At 37.1% G+C, this 23,550-nt stretch overlaps 1 protein-coding gene across 1 annotated transcript in view; it reads right to left on the bottom strand.

Moving 5' to 3' along the window:
• Window positions 1–1,206: 1,206 nt before the first annotated feature.
• RFX6 (regulatory factor X6) overlaps window positions 1,207–23,550 on the bottom strand; it is a 35,613-nt gene continuing 13,269 nt past the window's right edge. The window contains exons 6-19 of the mRNA XM_069850861.1: window positions 22,145–22,172; window positions 17,746–17,853; window positions 15,277–15,354; window positions 15,070–15,183; window positions 13,008–13,057; window positions 12,086–12,245; window positions 10,656–10,800; window positions 9,775–9,884; window positions 7,673–7,790; window positions 6,452–6,574; window positions 4,893–5,102; window positions 3,861–4,370; window positions 2,669–2,887; window positions 1,207–1,481 (exon numbers count right to left, since the gene is read on the bottom strand). Of these exons, the coding sequence (XP_069706962.1) occupies window positions 1,315–1,481; window positions 2,669–2,887; window positions 3,861–4,370; window positions 4,893–5,102; window positions 6,452–6,574; window positions 7,673–7,790; window positions 9,775–9,884; window positions 10,656–10,800; window positions 12,086–12,245; window positions 13,008–13,057; window positions 15,070–15,183; window positions 15,277–15,354; window positions 17,746–17,853; window positions 22,145–22,172 (2,140 nt within the window). The 3' untranslated portion in view covers window positions 1,207–1,314. The remainder of the gene's footprint in view (window positions 1,482–2,668; window positions 2,888–3,860; window positions 4,371–4,892; window positions 5,103–6,451; window positions 6,575–7,672; window positions 7,791–9,774; window positions 9,885–10,655; window positions 10,801–12,085; window positions 12,246–13,007; window positions 13,058–15,069; window positions 15,184–15,276; window positions 15,355–17,745; window positions 17,854–22,144; window positions 22,173–23,550) is intronic.

Genomic DNA, 23,550 nt, shown 5'->3' with positions numbered 1-23,550 from the left:
TTTACATCTCAATTACTGAACTATGATGTTTTATTTCTCCATAAAGTACTTAATATCAGGATTTAGTCATAAGCTAGCCCACTCGATGCTCCGTATTGATTTTCTGCTGCAGTCAGACTTATGATAGAAAACACTGAAGGAAGTTACACAGGATTGGAAATAAAAACTTCATCATGGTATTATCCATTTTCTTCCACCAAAAATACCCCAATTCCACAATATCTAGAATATTCAATGGACTGAATAGGAATATTAACATCAAATAACCTCATACTATTCAGAAGACTGGATTAAAATCTAAATCTGAATCTGACCAGCTAATATTCTTCACTTGGTTCCTCCAGAAACATACATAAATACACATTTGTGTACTGAATGTCACGGCACTTATAGAACATTTTTTTAATTATATGAGCTGATCTGGAGAGTCTCAATATATACAGTTGCCCCACACACACAAAATTTGATGGACATCTTTTTTTGTGGATTTCTGCCAGTAGAAATTGTGGGCTCACACCACAAGTAGTTTTGAAATCCCATGACATTTTGTGGCACATTTTCATTTGTTTCAGTTACACAGCTGCAGTAGGAGGCTACTGCAATTATTTAGCTTATGATATTTTGGGGGAAGTGATAGAGTGGTGAGATGTTTTATTTTAAGAGAAAGTGGTTTATTTTAAAGGACAACAAAATCTCCTCAATATGTTTTATTTATTTCCTGAGGACTTTCACTTACACAAGTAGGCACTACCTATTTGAAATTGACTGCCCAGAGCACAACAGTAAAAAAAAATCAGAATTTGGCTTAGCTTCATTTAAAATAGTAAAAATTGACCTTGTAAACATTTCCATAGGAGGTAGGATACATAAATTTGACATCCTGTCAAATAAGAGAAAGTAAACAGTTACTCTGTGATCCTAATAAATAATGAGCAACACAAGTATTAAATAAACATTTTTATACAAAAAGGTATAAGACTAAAATAGCATTTTCAATAAATTAAGAATAGATGTAATCACTTATTTATAACTTAGTCTTGCTTGCAAGAGTCACAAGCTTTTTCTACTCACCCTGAATTTCTGACTGAAAAGCCACAATGGCAAGAACAACCCTGAGTGATTCATAAGCAGGACGAATCTGAATAAAGCTCATTTTCTGGGGGGGGGGGGGGAGGTGTGCTAATATCTCTAAAATGTCCCCTTTTATTCCTCTATATAATACTTTTCTGTTCCTCCAACTTGAAGGGGATTGTCATCATAGGCTTAATGTCTGGACTTGGAAAGTAAGCTTAAGGCACTGACGCGTCTCTCAATTCAAGTTCCTCCAGCAGCTGATCCCATGAAGACAGTGTTGATTGGTGGCAAAGATGACACCATATCTCTGCTTGGTTGGCCATGGGACTCCAGATTTTCCTGAGAAGGGAACTGACCAGATGTTCCATACATACACTGGGAAGAAGATGTGGTTTGCATGTTTGTAGCTGTGGGGAAAAAAGTTTACCATCATTGCAAGCTTTCTATCATCTATTGAATTTAACAAAAAATACAATCCAATTTCATCCCATGGAAATCTTTATCTACCAGGCACACCATCTGAGAGATGGAAATGTCAACATTTGATACTTAACTCAGTTTATATATGCTTCAATAACTTTTCTTCAGTGGCTCCTCAAATCATCAGGGAATAGGTCAAAATCCTTGTATAAGTGAACTCTGCTAAAATTCCAGCTATGGGCCTGAAGTTTATGCTTTGTATATGATCTATATTCTATAAAAATTGTGAAAAGTTAATGACGTGCTATGCTAGTCTTTCCACATCTTGCATCATTCGAGTCCATATTCACTGGTGGGACCACTGCCACCACTTGGCACATATCAATACAGAGTACAGAAGATACTTGATAGGTTCAGTCCATTTGTGGTGCTGATGTTTTTTTTCCCCCCTTCTTTAGCATCCTTTAAAGAATTGAGCACTGAGTTCCTGCAGAGGCTTAATGAGGCAAGAAATGTCTGATCTTCCACACAAGATTAACAGGCAAGTCATGGTAGTAGGTAATCTTACAGAGAAACAAACAGTGCCTGAGTTTGTATCTTCCACGCAACCCGTTTGGGATGCGAGACCAAACCCAGCTGTGATTTGTTTAATGCATATACAAACCCAAACTTTGGGGCTAGGTAATTTTACCTAAAATTCAGTCAGTGGGAGCTTTGCCTAATACACAGTCGTTGAAGCACAAGACAGGAAGGAACTACACCACAGGAAGTATATATCTAGACATCCCTAACCCAGGGTTCATTTGATCTGTTTGACAGTGAGGATCATTAAGAGCCCTTAGAAAAGCCCAGTCTGTTACTAGCTCACTTAATGGTTAGAAAGTGTTTCCTATAATGGATTTTTCTGCAAGTCAGGCCAGTCAATCCACTGTTCATGGACAATGGATCATTAGTTCTCCCTGTGGGAGTGAAGAATTAAACCCACTGTCCTGCAGTTTTAAGGAAAATGCATCTTATGATACATCATAGGAACTAAGCTATTTATCTCTATAGTATATCTCATATACTCTGTATGCAAGTTACAGCTGCTACTCAGTTGCTAACAAACGCTAATCAGCATTTGTTAGGATGCTGGAAAGTTCATGGCTCTTCCTCAATCATTGGACATACTTACGCATAGGAGTTCGACAGACAGCTGAAGGCGAGGACTCTGTGTAGTATGAGCCTGTTTGTTTTCTTCCACTATCATCCAAGATATTCAGTGGATCATGTATATCATTGTATGATGGCAATGATCGAATGCTGCTTACACTGCTGATTACAGAAACATGTTGATCCACCATTGTCCCAAGTCTGTGAGATTCTGGATAATTTATATTGTTCCCATAATATCCTGTTGACAAGAGATTGGAAAAAACCAGAGTGAAACTACTGTTGAAAAAAAAGAGTAGGTTAGGAGCCTGTGATAACCTGGGACAAAAGGTAACTGTTACCAGCTGAGACCCTTGAGAATAAATTTATGTACACATACAGACTAGTAATATTACTAATATATGCAGTGACTGACCAAAAAAAAGGGGTGATAACAAGGAAGCAAAAAGATCTTAAGAGTTTAGTCATGCCTTCAGTATAGATTTGTCCTTCCATTCTAAGTTCAGAATCAAAGAGTAGCCTGAAATTAGTAGGCACAAAAGACATCATGAGGACATCTATCCACAGTTCAATGCTCCCTTCTGAAGTTTACAATCCAGCAAAATACAACTTGAAAGAAAAGCTGTGTAGTAATATGTACTTTTCTCATATATAAACCTATATAAAAGCAACATTTACACCGTGTCTTTCCTCCAGAAGAGGGAAGTGGTTTTACTGACTGTATCTCTGAGGCAGATGGTGGTGGTAACTTTACATTTATGTATCAGGACCGAAGTCTCAAACTAAGGCTAATGCACATTTTTTCTACTTTGTTTCACCATCCTGATCCTGTGACTAGAATGGTCCCTTATGCTGACCCCAGAGGTAAGCTATCATATGCCTGTTCTATTTCATATCAGATGTTTTGGAGGATTTTCAAACTGCAAGGTCACCCTGGGTTTGCTTTCTTTGTGCAAGACATGGGGATGGTGCAAAGGAAGATTAGCATAGGTGCAGCAGATGCATTTGAGGTCAACTGAGGATTCACTAGAGGAAACAATCCTTAAGTAGCTTGTTACGCCACTTTAAAATCTCTGCATGACATCAGAAAATAGAAAACAGGAAGGTATAAATAAGAGCTGAAAAACATCTTCCATAGAAAAAAGCAGAGAAAAATGTTTTACTACCAGCAAGGAAAGAGAAACAGAAGGGCAGAAGAAAATATATATTAATACCGTTTGATGCATTAGCAGGATACGCTGCTCCTGGGTATGTAGACATTGAGTTGTTCAAGAAATTGAAACTCCCAGTATTCAGAAACTGAATATTTTGTGTGTCCTGAGGCACGGATGAGGAACTATAGCTGGAAGGGGATCTGGCATTGAATGGAGAAACAGCACAACTGTTGCTGAAGAAGTCTCTGGAGAACTGCTGTTCATTCAGGGTGTTGAATCGGCTGTGCTCTGCTCTGTGGTGATAAACTCCTGAAGTGGAATGGGCCTGAGTTCGGAACATAGCCTGGTAATTTGAATTGTTTCCGTAGTAATTCTGATTAGTTTGTGACAAAGTCTGATAGAGGGGTTCTGAGTAGGAAGAGCATTGTGAATGTGTGGATAATGCTGGATCTACACTTGAAGGTCTCACAGCCATTGGTCCCTGGTTGATAACGCTTCCTCGGCTGACCATGGCTGGTGAAATGGGAGGAGTCATCAGGTGACCAGTGCTTTGAGATAGTTCCATTTGACCTGGAATAAATAAGATTAGTGTTCATACTGCAGTACTGTTGAACAGAGCAGATCTGCTAAGACACTAAACCTCTAGTGAAGTATATACTACCATTTGAAACCTTCACAAGGAATATGATTGGCCCCCACATATACAGCACCGGTTCTTTAATCAATGGCTTCAGGGTTTAAAGCTTCCCACTTTCATTCTCCATCTTGCAGGGTTCCACATTCAGTGAGAATTTCAGCAGTTACAAGCCTTGTGTGCTCTCGGTGACACCATTCATTCCCTCCCCACAAGAACTTCATCAAGCCAAGAGGTATAGGATATTTTTACCATTGTTCAAAGGCGATCAATTACTGATAAGGCTCTACAATTGCCACCTTGTAAATCAGCACAGAGGGTGAGCTCATGAAATGTTATTTACTAGAGGTCTTTGTCAATCCATATGGTCATTGCTCCTCCAACAGCAATGTGTTACTGTGGACTGAAAGACTAACAAGTAAATAAGAGAAGGAGAAACTAGAAAAAAAGATACATACTTGTTAGCTGCATATTCTCACTGTCTCCTGTGGTGAAAGGGTTCAGACCAGAAGGTACACTGCTGGGCTGGCTAGCTGACAAGGACACGTATGTTTGCTCTGCTAGACACTCATTTTTGACTGAAGCATCACTGGGCAAAGGAGCAGCTTTGTTACGATTTGCTAGGAAGCAAGAGCTTGGTGATGCGGTAAATGTGGCTTTGCTTGCATCTGGAAAAGTAAGTAAAAACTCTTAGTGGCTGTTATGTATGCTCATTGCATGTAAATTCACACTAGCATATAGATAACATATGAGCCGCCTGATTTGTTTGTATCTTTGGTTGTTTATTTTAAAACCCAGTGAAGCCTCTATATTTTGCATGTAGTCAATGAATACAAACATTGCTCTAGTCTTGTATCATATTCCCTGACCACAGAATTACATCACAGAGTATCAGCTCCTTACTGAAGCCATGATAGTTAAGGTATGAATCAGATTTATTCCCATGAAGTCAAGTAAATTATGCTGAGTGAATCAGGATCATGATACTTCATTTTAAAGACTTAATAATGGGAATTCTAGAATGCTTGATCTCTATCTTCATAATAGTATATAGAGAAAAGCATTTGTTATACTCAGTAGTTCTTTGATTTACTGCAGACTATTAATCAGTGGATTTTTTGCTGTTCTTCAGTGGAAATATTGATTTTATCTTACAGTTTCATATGCTTCACCTAAGTATCCAAGGATAAAAGAACTGCCACATAGAACAAATTTGGGTTTTTTTTCTGAAGGCTGATTTAAAAGAAAAAGCTCAGCATGTACTGTCAGACAATTTTTATGCACGTTTCTTGCAGCAAAGTGCAGATTTAGAGTAACAACAACCAAAAAGTTGAAGATTGATTGCTGGTGCTAATGTTAATAAAAAAAAATTCAGCAGAACCCAGTTAAGTTTCACTGGATTTTTAGAGATTAACTTGGACCAGAATTTGTTCCAAATAAATCTTCATTCATTTTATAGCAAAGGACCTGGAGGATATAAGTTCAAATGGTCTAACCCTGAAGAAGCCTGGTAGACGGAAGATATTAAGGATACTGTTTTAAATTACATTTTTTCTCTTCCACATAGTAATACTTCAGTCAGATGCTAAATAGGGCTCCAAATTTGGTTTCCAACCTTGCAAGGATATTTGCATTTTAGTAACATTTAATACAAGGTGTGATTAAATATTTAAGATTTAGCAGTAAAACTGGATTAGGAACTCCTGCTCTTTCTGCTACTTACGCCTTTTTTCATACTTCAGCTTGTGGCCCTTCAGATGTACCTACAAGTATTTGCCCCATCCAAGATCATTTCAGTGATCCGTTCCATTCACATTCCCACAAAATGCTATTAAGTGAACTATGGCAAGAAGGTGAGAATTAATTGCTAAGTAGTCACAAGATTTTCAGGCAAATTTGACAACGTTGCAGGAAACTACACCTTCAGGAGAAGACAGCAAGCCTGGTTCTGTTTGAATTTAAACAAGTATGTCAGTTTCTAAAAACTGAACATTCAAAAGAACTAAGCTCTAATTACCTAAATTCTTCATGTATTTGTCCAGCAGATTTTGGAGTTCTTGTTCTTTGTCATTGTTGAACTGTGTCTCCATAGCAAGAAGGATGTACTCATCTAGTAGCATGCGGATCAAATGAAAAGAACCTTTTGGAGGAGAAAGAGAGAAAGAGTAGCTGAGTTATCTTTGTGACCATCTCTCACCACTCTACAAGAAGCGAGTGAAACAAACAAATAATTGTGGACTTTAAATGACCTGGCAAGACCAACAAGGAATAGAGCCTGACTTCTAACTCTAATCTCTCTTTGCACTGGCCCACCTAGCTCAATTGTTTACTGTCCTGTAGGCTATTTGACCACTAATTACATCAAAGAAAAATACTGATGAAAGTGAGACATGCTTCAGACTTGAAGAGGGCACACAGTGGAGATAGATAAGGCCAAAGTCTGCTAGAATGCCTCTGCTCTATTTCTGTTTGCCTTGTGCTAAATAACCAGACAATAACTGGTGAAGTCTTTGACCTTATTCCAAGGATATATCACGTTGAAAATGTGTGTCTTCTTGCAGCCATTTCAGATACTCCCTTGCGTTTTAGATAACTATGTACCTTCAAATAAACTTAGGAAATCATGTACTAGATTTAAAGTCAGTTTCACTTGCTCTATCATCTTCTATTTTATAGAAGGTTCTTTCTGAAAGTTCCCCAAAAATGTATACATTTCTAAAGATGTGGACATGAACCTTTATTTTTAAAAGCCAAAAACACTGTTGAATTGGCTGCTGATGTCAGAATTAAATGAGTGTTGGTCTGTCAAATGCCTTTTGCTTTCATGAAAACATACCACGCACAAGAACTTCTATTCAGTAGTAATTTTTTACCAAACTGATACACATTTAAAATTAATAATTTAAATCTTCTATCTCCTTTACTGAGATATGCAGTTGCACTGCCATTGCCATACCAAAGCAAACAGAGCTTCTAGCTCTTAAGTGGCAAAGCAGTATCAAAAAGCAATTCAGTAGCAAAATACCTTTGAAAAATGAACATTTGACACAGGTCGCCAACAGAATATTGCTATCACTTACTGTGAAATGTTAGTTTGAAAAACAGGTTAACAGCACTTGTGGCTTTAATCAAAGAATCTTTAGACTAGGACAGGTTCCTCTGCTGAGGAAATGGTGGAAAGTTGGTAAGTTCTAGTACGTAGGTACAAAATATGAGTCTTTTTACAAAGCCCACGTACCAAAACTTGACGCGTTGTTTAGAGTTAGGTTATGCATCACTCGAGCACCAAAAAAACTCCATTTGAGAAGGAAGTCTTGAGCTCTCTTCTTTAATGACTTCCCATTTTGCTTGCTTGCCTGAAAGAGAATAGTAAAATACTGTTAAGTACACTAACTTGCTTTCTGAATATGCTTTAGAGTTCAAGGAGTCCTTGACTCAGGCTGATGTGGCAGAGTAGATCAAGGTGCCTGATTCAAACTCCCTTCATAATACATGTCCTAAAGTGATAAAGAAGACCAGCATTCACTCTTTTCAGTGCAACCAGAGCAGAGATATGCTAGTGTTAGATAAAGCAAACTGCTTACTGCTTTGGTTCTGCTGTGCCCTGAAGGCATATGAATTAGCTCATATTCTAATGTTAAAGGTGCCAAATTATTTTGTAAATATAGAGATGTACAAGGCAGAAAGAAAAAAAATCCACCCTCTGGTACTATGTTATTCCACACAAATAGGGAACGGATACTAGTCTTTGTACTTTAATGTAACCTGTATAACAGTGGCCAGACTTGATCTTACGAAATTGTATGTTTACTATTGTAACATTGATGCTTTTAATGCTGCTCATTTCATAGTGTCACTTTGCTCTAGCAGTGATTTGTTCACGTGGTGATGACCTGTTGCTTTCTCAAACAGCAAGCAGAAAGAAGCTGTTGTGTGAATTTGACAGCAACCACACTTTGGCATGAACAGAAGGCAGACAGCAATGGAAGGATTACCTGTTCTGTAAATCATTAGCTTCTGATTAGTTGACCTAGCTGTGTATCAGGACTTATAGGTATTTCTTACTCCTAACTACAGGAAAACAATGCCAGGAACCATCACTGTTAACTTTATTAATACAGTGTCACATAGTAAATGCTGAATGAGGGAGTGCTTCATCTTTCATGCCTGGCTTATTTATCAGGAATTGTCTTCTGAAGTTGTGGAATCCATTTTAGAGCATAATCATTCACTTCTAAAATAAGTTGTGACTGCTTAGCTTCAGTGAGAGTTTTCTGTCCAGGTAAGTGTGTATGAGGACTTGTTTTGGCTGTGCTGCCCTGAATCATATAAAGCTTCTCCCTGCGCTTCTCTCATATGGCAGCAAATGTTATGAAACTCAGAGAGCTTTAAAAAAGAAAGCATCACTATTTCACTGAAATTTGGGAAAACAGGTGAAGACAGGAAAAATGACATGCTTATGGTTATTCTGTAAGTGGCAGTTGCTCTTCTGCAAGCCAGTCAAAGCTAACTGCAGTATTCTCCTTTGCATCTGTTCCTATCAAGATGATCCCTAAAATCATGGATATAATATTGCATTTCCAGATAGAACATGACCTGATGAGAAGACCGGTGTTTAGTTACTAGCAAGCAATGTGTAACATTTTATTCTGCTAATTTACATTTATTAGAGTAATAAATCAAGAAATATCTCTTACTTAAGCTATAACGCAGAACTCAATTATTTTGTCCTGGAGTATAGTGCAATCATTCCTGGATAACTACATGCCTATAAAGTACTTACTTTCTTGCAAATCAAGGGAAAGAAATCATATAAAACTCATCAAGTATTGAGTTAACTACCTTAATAAAGCTACAAAACTGTATCTTCTATCCTGGTCTGAAGAAATCCTTCTACAGGCTAGCTACTTCTGAAACCATCTACTGCATTATCTTATAGCACATATGGTACCATCCAAATACCGTGAAAGCAAGAACTGCTTCTCTAAGGAAAAACTTTTATTCACTGAGCAATATCCGTGTCACTTTACATGCACAGATAATGCAGATGGGTTTCTTTCATGTGCAGTTTATGACATTGCTGACTTTAATGTTGTAGTTAAGATACTTCTTAGTTTGCACACACATAAGACTGTTCAACAGCACTCGACATGATTAATTAGAACTAAGAGCACTGGAACTTTTCATGCTAAATGAAGAACTCCCCTATTCCAATAAGGAGATGGAGCAGAGCAGAGAATCTCATGTGGGAAGCCAACGGGGCTGCATAAGTAAGGGACCGTGTAAGGAGTAAGGGGAGCATGATTTGGTCTGGAGTCAGGGAGAACATTTGAAAGGTACCTTGATAACCCTTTGCTCAACCACAGTATCCAACCATTCAATAAATGATTCCACAGTGGCATTCTTCTTTAGAAGGTCCTTCAGTTCTTGAAACACTGTAATAGAGTCATCTACCATGTAAAAAGGAGAACAAGTCATAGCACGCCATTCTGAACATGAGAAAAAGTCACTCACCAGCCATATGACAATATTGTAGCATGGAAAGGAAAATGAAAGAATTAGAGCAGTGAAGAAACAAGTGATCCCCCAGCAAAGCAAGCAGACACACATTCATCACACATGTATTTTAATTACTTAAGCATTACAATGATACAAGTTGTAAGATAATGACGTTTTACAAGAAAATAAAAAAAATAATCTGATATTTCCCATTGATTTTAAGATTCAGCCTTGACAAGCTTTCTGTTACCAAGTTGAGTAGTAAAGCTTTATCTGAAATGTGGCAGACTTGTGTTCTGTCTTAGGTTTCCCTTATATTTTACAAGTTTCTTACAATATAATGTAAAGCTAACTTTCTCAATTTCCGTTTTTGAAAAAGTTTGTCAATGACCCGTTATTTTTCTTCTCATTTTAACCCCATATGATCAGGCAAAACTTCAAAAGAGGTTTTATTATATTTAGCAACTGAGTTGTAAATGATTTTTTCAGCAATCATTTAAAGTCATCTAGTTGGGATGATTTCCCAGTGCAAGCTTCTGTACTTGTAGTACATGCTAGGGGAACCATTAGGTTTTCTTAAAGCTACTAAAGCTACTAAAGGTGCTACTGAGCTATATTAGAGAACGTAATGTCTACATATGCCTTTTGTCAGTCCATCTCCAAGTAGACTAATGTGGCAATTAATCACTTCTCATGATACAAATATATCACCAGGGACTTACATTCACTGTAGACCTCCCCATCAGAATCTGTGCTTCCTGAGACTGCAAGGAGTGCCTGAGAGCCAATACTGTTCAAATCGACCTTTTCAATATCCGACACCATGGAATTCACCACATGCTGATCAAAAAGTGCTGGCCGAGCAATCTGTAAGTGAAAGCAAGGCAAAGGTAAGGCAAAATACTGTCGGAGTTTAACCCCACCTGGCAACAGCTTCTCACTCACCCCATCTGCGGTGGGATGAGGGAGAGAACCGAAGTGTAAAAGTAAGCAAACTTGTGGGTTGAGATTAAAACAGTTTGAAAATTAAAATAAAAATTGTAAGGAAAAGGGGAAAAAAAAACAGAGAGAAAAATCCTACCCAAGAAAGACAATGATGCAAATGAAAACAACTGCTCACCACCAACTGACCAATGCCCAGCCAGTTCCCAAGCAGTGTCCCATCCCTGGCCCCCGCCAAGCCCCCCCACCCCGGTTTTATTACTGAACATGACATTATATGGTACGGAATATCCCTCTGGTCAGCTGGGGTCATCTGTCCCAACTGTGTTCCTGTCAACTTTTTGTGCAGCTCCAACCTACTCACTGGTGAGGTAGTTGTGAGAAGCAGAAAAGGTCTTGACTCTGTGCAAGCACTGCTCAGCAATAACAGTGTTATTATCAATGCTATTTCCAGCACAGATCCAAAACACAGCCTCATAGCAGCTACTATGAAGAAAATTAACTTTATCCCAGCCAAAACCAGCAAAGACCCACACCTGAGGATCACCTGAATGACTCCTCAGAGAAGAATCATATTTTGTTTAATCTTATCATGGCTGTTTTTTTCATAGCTCAGATGAGACAATGTTGCCCTTCCATCAGACTTCTAATGCTCTTCTAGAGTGCCTTCCTATCAGATCATCTTCACGAACCCATGTGCTACTTCTGTCTTAATATTTATGAAAGAGAACACTAAGTCAAGATAATTATATGGTGCATCTACAGTTATTCATGAGGATGACTACCTCAAAGCTGACACCTTGTCAGTGCAGACATGCAGCCTTCAGCTACATGTTCTCCTTTCAGTCAAAGCTCAAAAAGAAATAAACTCACTAAAGGACATCATGGACAAGGCAGCAAACCTTTACTAGGAAAGAAGGATCATCTGGTATTTTCCAAACTGGAACTAAAAAAATACCCATATATTCCACTCCATCATTTGATTGCCATAAGTTCCCATGATAGTAGTTCATTATAGCCATGGCCTTTTCTCTCTCTTCTGCTACAAAAGTTTAAAGTTCTGGTCAGGTCTATTTATAGCTGCTTCCTTCCTGTATGGCTGAAGCTGAACCTTGAAAAATAATACATTTTATCTCATAGCTAGCAAGGTGCACTGAATGTAATTGATGATTTGGTTTATCTTTCTGATGTGCAATTTGATTCTGTTTACCTGTGCTAGGTGTAGGAATGACGTCTGTCGTTTCAGGGAGGAAACAAATCTTCGTGCAATAGGCAGTTTCTTCTCTGTTAGGTTTTCTGGTAGATTTTCCAAAGAGGAAACAACCCACTGTTCCCAGTTTTTTGCAAAATTTCTTATATCTGCCAGTAAACTATAGGAAAAAATGTGGCTTAGAGAAACATCAGTAAAAACCATCTTGCATTGGTTTAAATAATTTGGTTTCAATCTATGATTAACAGACTCCTGAACATATCTGTGAATTACTCCTCAGGCATCACAAAAAGGAAATAGGAAATCACTGATCATCAAAAAGCTAAAATTGACCATAAATTGATCTGTAGCTCCTCTAAGAAAATGTCAGTTGAAACAGGTTGAAAACCACTAGCTTTATGAACAAACCATAAGATACGCAAGAACCACTAAGCATCTCTGAATCTAAAGGCCTTGGTCAGATATAAAACCCCAAACAAGATGTGCTTCAAGAAAAGGAAAGATAAGAAGACTGGGGTAACTTATAATAATCCTCTAATCAATGTCTTGTTGAGAAAATGCTTAGATATTATGGTGATGCATAGGATACAAACCTGAAAAGTATTCTGTAAAAAAGGTAACGATTTTTTTTTCATTAAACAACATGAATACATCTGTTTCTTTTTTTATCTTCTATGGACTTAGTGTAGAAGACACGTACTTCAAAATATCCAACAGCCAGTAAAATAGGATATTAGAAACTGTGTAATATTTTAAGGCTGTTCTATAGGTGTCCTCAGAGATGGCAGTATTTTGCCATACATAATATACTGGTCTAAAAATGAGCATAAATACAGTGCAAATATTTTCTCCTGGATATACTATTTAGGCTATTTACCTAACAAAGAGAATGCAGTATTATGATTAAGTGTCAAATACCTACCTTTCTGGCATTTCTTGCATTGTTGCAGGGATGAGTACATCTGTAAGGACCTTCAAAAAGGTAACAGAAAATGATATCAAGCTTTCACAGGTCATTTATTCATTCATGTCGGTCTTATCTACTTAGACTGCAAAGTGATAGACAGGAAATTTATACAGAATAAAGTCATTCAACCTATCATCCAGATATTTATACACCTAGATTTCTCCCATTTCTATTAGAAAGGAACATACGAGATATTTATGTACCTAGATAGCTCCATTCTTAACGTATGCCAGCAAAACAAGAAAGTGCTATTATTCATGTCTTGCAGTAGGAAAATTAGTAGAAGCGAGATGCATAAATTCTTTGTCTTTTCTAGCATCACTGTGAGTCTCAGTAAAGCACATACTCAAGCATCTCCCAAGTCCTTGAGAGCTGTTAGGAATTCTACTCTTCCTTCTGTAACACTGCATGTGGCACTGAAGGTGTTTGGAGTTTATGACAAATCTCCTAAAGCTAAGTGTGGTGTGGAACTGTTTTGCCAAAAAACATGCCATCCGGCATGCCTTCTGAGGCATGTTATTACAGAGGACAAAGTTGTCAGCCTATACCCCAAAAATCTGTTTCCACTACTGATGTGAACGGTTTCTGACAACAATGCAACAAAATTCCTCCTTCTTTCTGGCAGCTTTATTGTCAAGAATGTCTGCCATGATTATAAGTGAGAAATGGTGAGAGACAAAGAAGAGGCTCAACAGTAAATTTATGAACTTTTGAGACATTCTGTGTTATTCAATTCCTAATTTAGCACTGCTGTAGTATTACTTCTTCTGTCACATTAAATATTTATTACAAATAAAGTTAACATTGTATCTATTGGGACAGCATGTTTAAATACAAAAACTCATAAACTCAAGGTACAATATAACCTCTACAAGTAAAAGAGGCTCAATGGCTCATCTCCAGGGTATTAATTATCATCTCTGATGCAAATTACCTTTACTACCCTTTGTTACATAAAACACCTTACTTTACAACTTGATACACTTCTAAGAAATACATATTTCATCTTTCCATATTTTTGTACAGTAAAGATGACAAACAGATGATGATAAGGCATGCAGTGCTGAACAGCCCCAAGTCTCTTGGTTTGATTGCTTAATGTCTGCTGTTTTACCAATATACCAATTTCTTCCTATCAATACATAGTTGTGAAATGTGTTAGAGATAGGACAACAATCCTTTTCTATCTATATGACATGTCCTATGAAAAGAACTTAAAAGTGCTTTGCAGCTGCTAATTAGTGATCTGATTTTCCAAATTAAAACTCAGGAAACTTCAGTAGCATTTTTTTCTTCTTCCCCCCAGCACTCTATTTCTTAATCCTGGCCTTGCAATACTCTTTAGTTACACTTAGTTTCAACTGTCTGTGTGATCACGCTGTGAACCAGATCAAAGAATGCATATGGCACAAAAACTTTGCAAAACAAATGTTCCTTATATGTTTTTTTAACCCCAAACCAGTTCAGAGCACAGCTGGTACACCTAGGAGCATAGGAACAGAAATTAAGTGTAGTGGGTAGAAGAGGCAGGAATATCTTAACCCAGTATTGTTCTAGTTCGATAACATGAAACCATGGCCTGATATAACCTGTATGTAGCAGACTGGCATATGGAATCACTTTGCTGATCTGCCACGGACTTTCTTTGCTGGTAGAAATTCCAATAAACTGTTAAGTAAAAACAAGGCTTCATTTTTCACCCAGGCGTAACTTAGCTTTGTCAGTAAAGCACAGAAGCATTTCTCTTAGCTACATTCAAGCACGTAGGTCGGGATTTCACCATTAGTGCGCTGCCTGTAGTCACACATCAAGTGTGCAGCAGACCTGAGACTGGAGTCCAGCTCTTACATGTACCACTTTTTACGTTCCTGATTTCAACAGAACCCTTGCTGATTTACACAGGTAAGAGGCAGAAAGCAGTTACAGCATCCTCTTATTCTAACTTCAGTGCAGGTTTTACACAAGCTAAAGCTGTAACGTGGTTGAGATTATCCATGTAACTAAATGTTTAACTTACCTTATACAGTATTGAGTCACAGACACAGAAGATGTCAACAATGACGGGATTTTCAAGCAAGGGAAGAAGATGGTCAGGCATTCCTTGCCAAAAATGTAATAAGAAATGCTGAATCTAAAGGAGGAGGAAGCAGAGTCATGGACACAAATAATGCTTTCTTGGCTCCCCGTGAATATATACCAAGAACTTATGTTCAAACAACCTTACCTCTTCAAAGTTCCCATTAATTGCATTGTCAAGGACACATTGACAGTGTGTTTTGTACATCATGATAAGAGTATCTACCTATTTGGGGAAAGAGAAAGAAAGAATAAACAGATTTTCTTAGCCCTCTCCTTTACTGCTATAGCAATCTAGGTTTCTGCTTTCTGTATCTAATATTTAAATACAGAACATAAATTGTGTTACAATGCATATTTACAAATAGGTAGTCTGTATATCCAGAAGTGATGAGGAGGTCACTCATCTCTAGCTTTTATCAACATCTTTAAGTCTCAGTGCTGTTGTCAGAAATACAGCATCTTAATCACTATACACTGTGAAAATGTGGATAGGCAACAGATAGATTAGTCACATGGATAGTAAAGCAAATTCACTGTTCTGAAGGTAAGATTAATCCCAAAGAGTAGTGCAAGTTAATCATTAGGCTACTATAGGCGTCTATGAGTGTTCTGAAACATCATCCTGTTGGACAAATGAGAAAATAGCTGCCAGTCATTTGGTCAAAGTTTAATCACTGCCTTACAAGAACTGAACTTTAAAAAGCAGAACTCCCTTTCCATCTCATCAGGCTAATTTATCTGAGTGTTCCTTTATTTTAATAACTCTGCAGAGGTATTATAAGACTTTAAAAAAATGTTAGTAATTCTTTTAGTTTGAGTCAAATTAGAAAACAAGAATTTTGTAAAGTATTTTAAGGAAAGAAAAATGCTAGCAAAACCTTTCTTACTGTCTAGAATCACAGAAATTTTGTTACAGCTTGTGAACTTCTCCAGCAAACCAATATCAGGTTTTGAATGAACCTAGTTCCACCTTATTTCAGTAGTTTTAGCATACAGATACCTTTGAAAATGGATCTCACTGACTTTCAGATCTGCTTCTGTAACAACATATCTTTGAAAAGCAATGGCAAAGGGCAAGTGTCAAGAACACATAAAGAGTTTTTATTGGAAGGAGTTGGTGGAAGTTTAAAGTTTGGGTAAGTTTTCTTCAGAAATATAAAATGCAGAAATTATTGATCTCTTTTAGAGCAGATTGCTACTTTTATGGACTCCAGAGATTTCAGTTGCATCAAATTTCTCAGGAGTTTAATGAAGGAGTCACACTTCATGTATGAGTTCTCTTGAACAGAGAACCTAAATATTTTAGGTTCGATAACCCTTGGTCAGGCAAGCTGTAGGAGGGGAAAGACGGTAAGGAAAGAAAACAGGAAATAAGAAAACAAGGAATGAGGAAAGAGCAGCAAAGAAAGAGAGAGGCACACAGAAATTCATCTCTCTTCCCACAGTCATCTCATAACTCCACGAGCCTCTCCCCAGACAGAATCATCTGCAAATCTCTGTTGGGCCCTCCTGTCATCTGGTCCCCATATGAGAGGAATTACATGCTGCTGACACAAGAATGAGGAGAAAAATAGTTGCATCTTTTCTCTTCATTGTTGGAGTGGTAAAATTCAGTTTTGCTTACATTGCTCTGTTGGGTCTGCAAGGAACCTCAAATGCTATTCATATACAAATGTTATCAGAATGCAGTATATACGAGAGATGTGAATTCACTAATGGAGACTATAGCAGCAGGTGAGTATGCTACTGAGTACACCAGTTCTTGGGCTTTCTTTAGGAAATGGTAACATTTCCAGCTAAGACCTCTGTAATAAAGATGGCTCCTTTTATTTAGCTCCTCACAAGAGGAATCCTAGGCTTCGCTACTTTCACAGAACAAACTTAAAAGGAAGGGCTCATAGAACAAAAATGCTTTAAAACAATATATCTCAAGACAGCCATCATGACCCACACTGGAGGCTAAACTGGAAAGTTCACAATATGTACCAAAAGACTTCTAGCAGAGTTCAGGGATGTAGCAGCCTGTAATGGGATCAGAAACAACACAGACGTAACACACAGGCAAGCAGTCAAAGATATAAAACATATGCCAGCAGTACTTCTAACAGAACTGTTACGCTTAGTATAAGCTAAACTGAGTTTGATTTGAGGAACACATTTTACTAATTGAAAAAGAAAAAAAACCCCAAACATATATGCTCTGATTTTCACATTCTTTTTTCAAACAATTAATGAAAGAGAGTAAATTTCACTTAATTACTTGCTGTGAATTATCTGTTCTGATCTAATCGGAACAACATTTACCTTAAATCTAAAGGCATTTGGAATGAATACAACTCTCAGTTATTTGTTTGTTTTGTTCTCCCCTTCTTACATACCATCAGTTTGTAAAATACTAGGTCGGTTAATAGGTAAATAATTCAACCACCTTTCCAGTGGAAAGCCAGTTAATTGGTGTTAGTAAAGGTTTGCCCCCTCTATAAATCAGTCACCTCTGTTTGATTATGGACATTTCTGGCTCTTTCATGTCAATACCTCAAAGGCCAAGATAGGAAGAAACATTCTGTGGCAATTTTTGATCTGTAAGTCAGAAAAGAAGTAGCTCACATTTTACCTTGTCTTTAGAAATGCATCCTTGAAGCAAAAGGTGTTGAGCACTTGGAAACTCTGGGAGGAGAGTTCCAGTTTTGGAACTCAGAGAATATTTACGAGTGAAACCACCCTGAAACGAAAGGGAAAAAATAGGAACACTGAGACAGCTAATACAGATTAAACTGAAACCAACAATTCATGTTAAACTTGTATATTTTTTTCCATAAATCTCTCCATGTTCCATAACATTTATATTCCAATAGTCCTTACAAAATATTGACGCTTATCCAGACCTGGATCCCAGCTCAGGAAGGTAGTTAAATATGTGCCTAGAGCTAAACTCCACAAAATACAATTTTCAGGGTGACACAGCCTTTGAGCCCCATTACTTCATGGAATTCGACAAGCTAAATTAGAATACTACTTGTCTCTAAAGTACAGACTGTGATATCCCCCGGGAGATCCTAGATTTTATTTAATATGCATCTTTTTAGTGCAAGGATCTAGGGTATTGCAGATATTATTGCTCTTCCTTCCTCTCTTCCTACAGTAGTTTCTGCTGTTTTAGTATGGTAATCACAATTTTAGATTATCATAAAGTTTGGTAATATTTTATAGTGGTATGGATGCAATGGTACCTAGGGTCTATGGACACTTCTGAACTAAGTATCAACTATATCGCTCTCTGTGATTGTGGTAGACTTGATGTGAAGCCCCTGTTTCATATCTCAATAAGAATGAAATTCCCAGCCACTTAGCGATCTCCAGTTACTTCGCTGAAACACAGTTATTGCTGACCTGGAGACAAGATAAATTCCTCCTGAATTATGACAAATTCTGCTGATCTGAGATTTCCTTTAATTTCTCAAAGTTCACCTTTTAAGCCTTTTTATCTTGTGACATCTGAAATATTGTAGACACATCTTGTACTAGTTACAGACTGTGAAAAGATCTTGAATAATTATTAGATCCTAGCCTTTGGATAGTTAGGATTGAAGGATGAAACAACAAGCAGCTTTGTACATGTAGATACAGACCATGAAGAAATAAGTGGCAAATTCTTTTTTTAGACTGCTAACCTAATACTCTCACAAAAACTGATTTAGTCTATTTCTCAGTAAAACTAAACAGAAACATTCTGTAATGATGTAGTATTACTATGCTTATATTTATAAAGCACATCACTTTATGCTTATTAAGTTCTTGAATGATATAACTAAGAATTAATCCTTATCCTCAGGAGAAGCAATAAAATCTGTACTATGATTCTGTCCATACTGACTGAATTGTACCTAATCTCATAAGATTGCATTCAAACCTAGACAAGACTATTTGGCTCCATTTTAGCCCACCCAGTACTTATGCCAAGGCAGCATATGAAGCCTTGAGCAAGTCTTGTGCATATTCCTGTGGCAAATCCACTACCTCTGTGCAGATTCTCTTTGTACTAATAGATAGAACTTATGACCATACATGAAGCATTTGAACGGTACTTGAAGTAGCCTCTTCCTACCTCTTTCAGATTTCACTGTAGGAAAACAGTAGGAAATAGTAGGTGTATATAGTGTAACATACAGTGTAAAAGCATGGAAAAGGGAGTGCATTCCTACAAATGTTGACTCATGAACGGGAATCCAGTTTCAAGGGAAATTACGTCAAATACTGAATTCAGAAACTATAGCTGTAACTGACTTATTCTCCATACCTATATACCTTTTTTTTAAAGGGTGATATGCCTGACAAAACAGAGAGCAAGGAATAAAAGCATACATTATGTAAACACACTTTGCCTGTGCTATCTACAGTTCATATATGTATAAAGCTCTCAGTCAAAGAAATTACAGAAATTTAGAAACATTAGTGTTTCTAGTCAATACTTTTGCAGTTTTACAATTGCCTATCAGTATCAGGACGTTTGGCTTTTTTAATAAAAGGAGTAATCTTAATTATTTTATTATGTAATTACCCATGAAATATATTAAAAGCTCTGATTAAAAGGGATCAGTTCATTTAAAAGAAGGCAGTGATGGTGGTGGGAGGTTTAAGAGAAGATAATCTGCAATGTCTTTACCTTGCTAATGGACTTACATGACTGTGCCTCAGTTCTAGGTTTAATATTTTAACACACTGTCACTTGCCCTTTCAATTTAATACCATCTGTTTCTAATGGCCATTTAACATTAAGATAATGACAGTAATATTATCTGCCTAATTAACCATGCACACTCTAATGGTGCACTAACTGGTTTAGATAAAAGAATTTGCTGATATTTCCCCCTACAGAGAGAATACTAGAAAATGTGATAAAACATACCAGGAGTAAACAGTGTCCCTGGCACTCAATAAGTGTTCATTCAAATGCCATTTACTCAGTATATTTAGACAATCAGTGCTTTAACATCTTTTCAATGTCTTTATGTTCCTACTGAGAATTACACCTTATGCAATCATTGTAAATCTTTCTGGAATACCTAATTGCATGTACTTTCAAGCAAATGAATAATGATATATCACCTGTTCACTTTAATGGAAAGTATGATGCCAAACTTTCCATACACTGAGATTGTTAAAATTAAATTTTGAGATATGAAAGCGGATTTTTTCTTTAAAGACTTACCTGACTAATTTCAGACAACACAGAACCAGACAACCAAAAACTCATATTGATGTGCTCTTTCTCACTTATTTCCACTGACTTCTCTATGATTCTTTTTCTGGGACAGTGAAGTTATTGAACTTTAGGGCAGAAGCAAGACAGGTTTATGGGACTGTCAATTCCCAGACAGACTGGGAATACCACATCAGAAATGGACGTGCATTCATTTATGCCAAGGGAATCAGAAATTTTCCACCCCAAAACTCTGAAAGAATGAACGATGTAGTAGTGCTTATGAATCCTTGAATATGTTGGGGATATTCCATGGCATAGTACTATCTTTTTTTGATAAGATAGGTGATTATCTGAACAGAGAAAATGCAGCAGATCTAATCTATCTGAATCTCACTAAAAGACTTGACATGGTGTCACCATGGGAAATGATTAGTTATGTTGGTGAGAATGGAGATTAGTACAAGAATGTAAAATGTTTAAGAAACTGACTCCAGCTGAAATGCTAACAAGTTGTGTTGACAGGGAAATCACTGGCTTGAAAAAGGATCGGAGTGAAGATTCTCAAAGATTAGACTTGGGGCTGATCTCGTTGAACATTTCATAGATTAAATTGGCTGTCATGAGCTAATGAAATCGTCGATAAAGAGGAGGACCCAGAGGCCACGTAGAGAGATCCGTATGACTTTGATATAATGGCAATAAAGGGGATGAAATCAATAGAGCAAAGCTACACTCTCAGGGACCAATAAGAATTTCTACTATCAGCTAGGACTTGCTTATCTGGAAATGAAAAAGGAGAAAGAGTTTCTATGTATCAGTTGATCACTGAGGGTGTATTTATATACCCTGTGTTAAATTAAATGGTGTCAAGAAACATTCCCAGGCAATACTGGAACAGTATTATTTGGAATGGCTCCTGGCATTCTTCAGGCCCATGCCCATTAGAAGTGTCCCAAACAATTTCTAGACATGCTTCAACAGTTACTGCAGGCTAGGGACTTTTCTCTGCAGCAAGTTGGCTGAGATGTGCCTACGTTGTTTTGCAGGTTCAGGAATTTAATAATATGAACACAGGCTATACGGTGCTAGTTGAACTCACTGTCAAATAACAATCCTGGGAACAATCCTTAACCCTTAATGTACAATAATACACATTTTTCTAGTATAAATATGACGAGAATAACAGTGACTATACCATAGTATACAGTAGTGAAAATGTAGGTTACTTATGGGAAAACAAACAAAAACCATACACAGTTTTAAGGTTCAAAAGAAGGGATATTGCCAATACAAACTGGAGACATGCCATTTACAAAAAATTATGATTTTTTTTTCCGAAAAGATATTCAAATCAGAACAAGTACAGTGAAAGGCTATAAGGTTACTGCTTGTTTCAGATAGTAAGCAAAAGCAGCAAAAAGATGTATCACAAGAAAATGTCATGAAAAGCAAAAAAACAGAGAAAGACAATCTTAACCAGGAGGTGTAAAATACAGTTTATTTAAAAAAACATTTTTTTGGCTTCCAATTAGACAAATGAGATTCTGAAAAAGCCCTCCTGCAAAAGTAATGGATGCAAAAAAAACCAACTTAAGAGTTTGATCTTTTGCTTAAAAGGGTGTATTATGAACCTCTGTGTTTATGGGGAATGGGATTGGAACATGAATTCCAGAAGGTGCCTTCCGATCTTAATTTCCTTTGAATATTTAAAGGAGTTCCACTTTATCAAAAAACGAATGTGAAGAAAACCACAGGTTGTACAATATGTGGATTATAATGGAATTGAAAGGAAACAGACTATAGCACTTACCTCATTCTTCAACTTGCTGCCAGAGAACCTTTGAAAATAAACACATCTGGTTATTTTTTCATAAGCAGAACATTTTTTTTGAGTTTGCATATATAAACACATAAAATAGATATACAAAATAGATCAGATAGAAAAATGATCACTTTTGTCCAAATGTCGTTATAGTAAAAATCATGCAATTTTCTTAACTTCTTCCACTGGTTTGCAAGTGTCTGAGGATATCAACCTAATGATGTCTTCTAAAACATGAAGATTCAGATCACTGACCAAACAGTAAAGTATATAACCCTGTTTCAGCTTTTTCTTTGGATCTTTGCAATTTCATGAATATCAAAAGGGCAACATAGGTGCAAATTCATAAGGCCTTTACCATGAAACAAATAAAGTTTTTTATACAGATGCATAAATTCGGTTTAAAAAAATGTATCTAGAACTTACACTTCTTAGGAAAATGAAGATATCATAGTGATTGTCCATCCTTCCTCACCACAGTATTATCTTGATGTGGGTGAAATGCATTTCTGAGATCAAAGATTCATTAACTGTCAAAAATGTGTTGCAGTATTGTGAATGTCCTATTAAGAGTTCAGTTGCAAGATTCCCAATGAAGTTATTGGACCACCAGGCAACTCTTCAGTGCAGAATTTGGGAAGTACACATTTTATATTATAAAAAATAAATTAGAGAATGTGTAATGACAGAGATTCTAATGGATCAGCATAACATTAAATGATTATTCTTATTTCCTGTTCTGCTGCCAACTGATAAGACACTCTGGGTAACATGAAGTCTTACAATTATTAGTGGCAATATTTTGATTTCATGATGTTGAAACATTCTTCTGGAAGGACAGAAAACCAGTGGCTGAGTGGTTATGGAATTCTTCCTGCCCTGGCCAGGCACAGGTGCCTGACATTTCCCATCACATGATGATCCAGTGTATGTAACCTACAGAGCTCCCTTGGTTGTTAATGGATGAGTATGAAAGAAAGCATTACTCAGTTGATTACAACATTAAGATAATAAGCTTCATAGCTTGATGTGTTTGTTATGGACTGTAGATTTCCACACATGCAGCAAAATGTACACAGAATGTACAGCAAAAACATAAGGCAGCATCTGCTAGCATTGCTCCTCCAACTAAAGCTACCCTCCTCACACAGTGCTGTGGATACTAACAATTTCTGGTGTTAGCTATGCTCCTTTCACAGTGCAAGGCTTAATATTTAAAGGAACTGGGAAGTCAAATTTACAGTGGAAATTAAGGATTTGGACATCTGCAACCCTGCATTTAAAGGCTATTGTACTCAGCTCAGTTACCTAAATATTAATATACAAACGCCAATTAAGATTGAAATGGCAGTAGAGGCCTGCATTTGGGCAACTAAACCAAGGTCCATTGCCCC

Source organism: Phaenicophaeus curvirostris, chromosome 2 (genome assembly GCF_032191515.1).
Source record: "Phaenicophaeus curvirostris isolate KB17595 chromosome 2, BPBGC_Pcur_1.0, whole genome shotgun sequence".
Classification (NCBI taxonomy): Eukaryota; Metazoa; Chordata; class Aves; order Cuculiformes; family Cuculidae; genus Phaenicophaeus; species Phaenicophaeus curvirostris.
The sequence above is the reverse complement of the archived record's forward strand: the minus strand, read 5'-3'. Positions and strand labels throughout refer to the sequence as shown.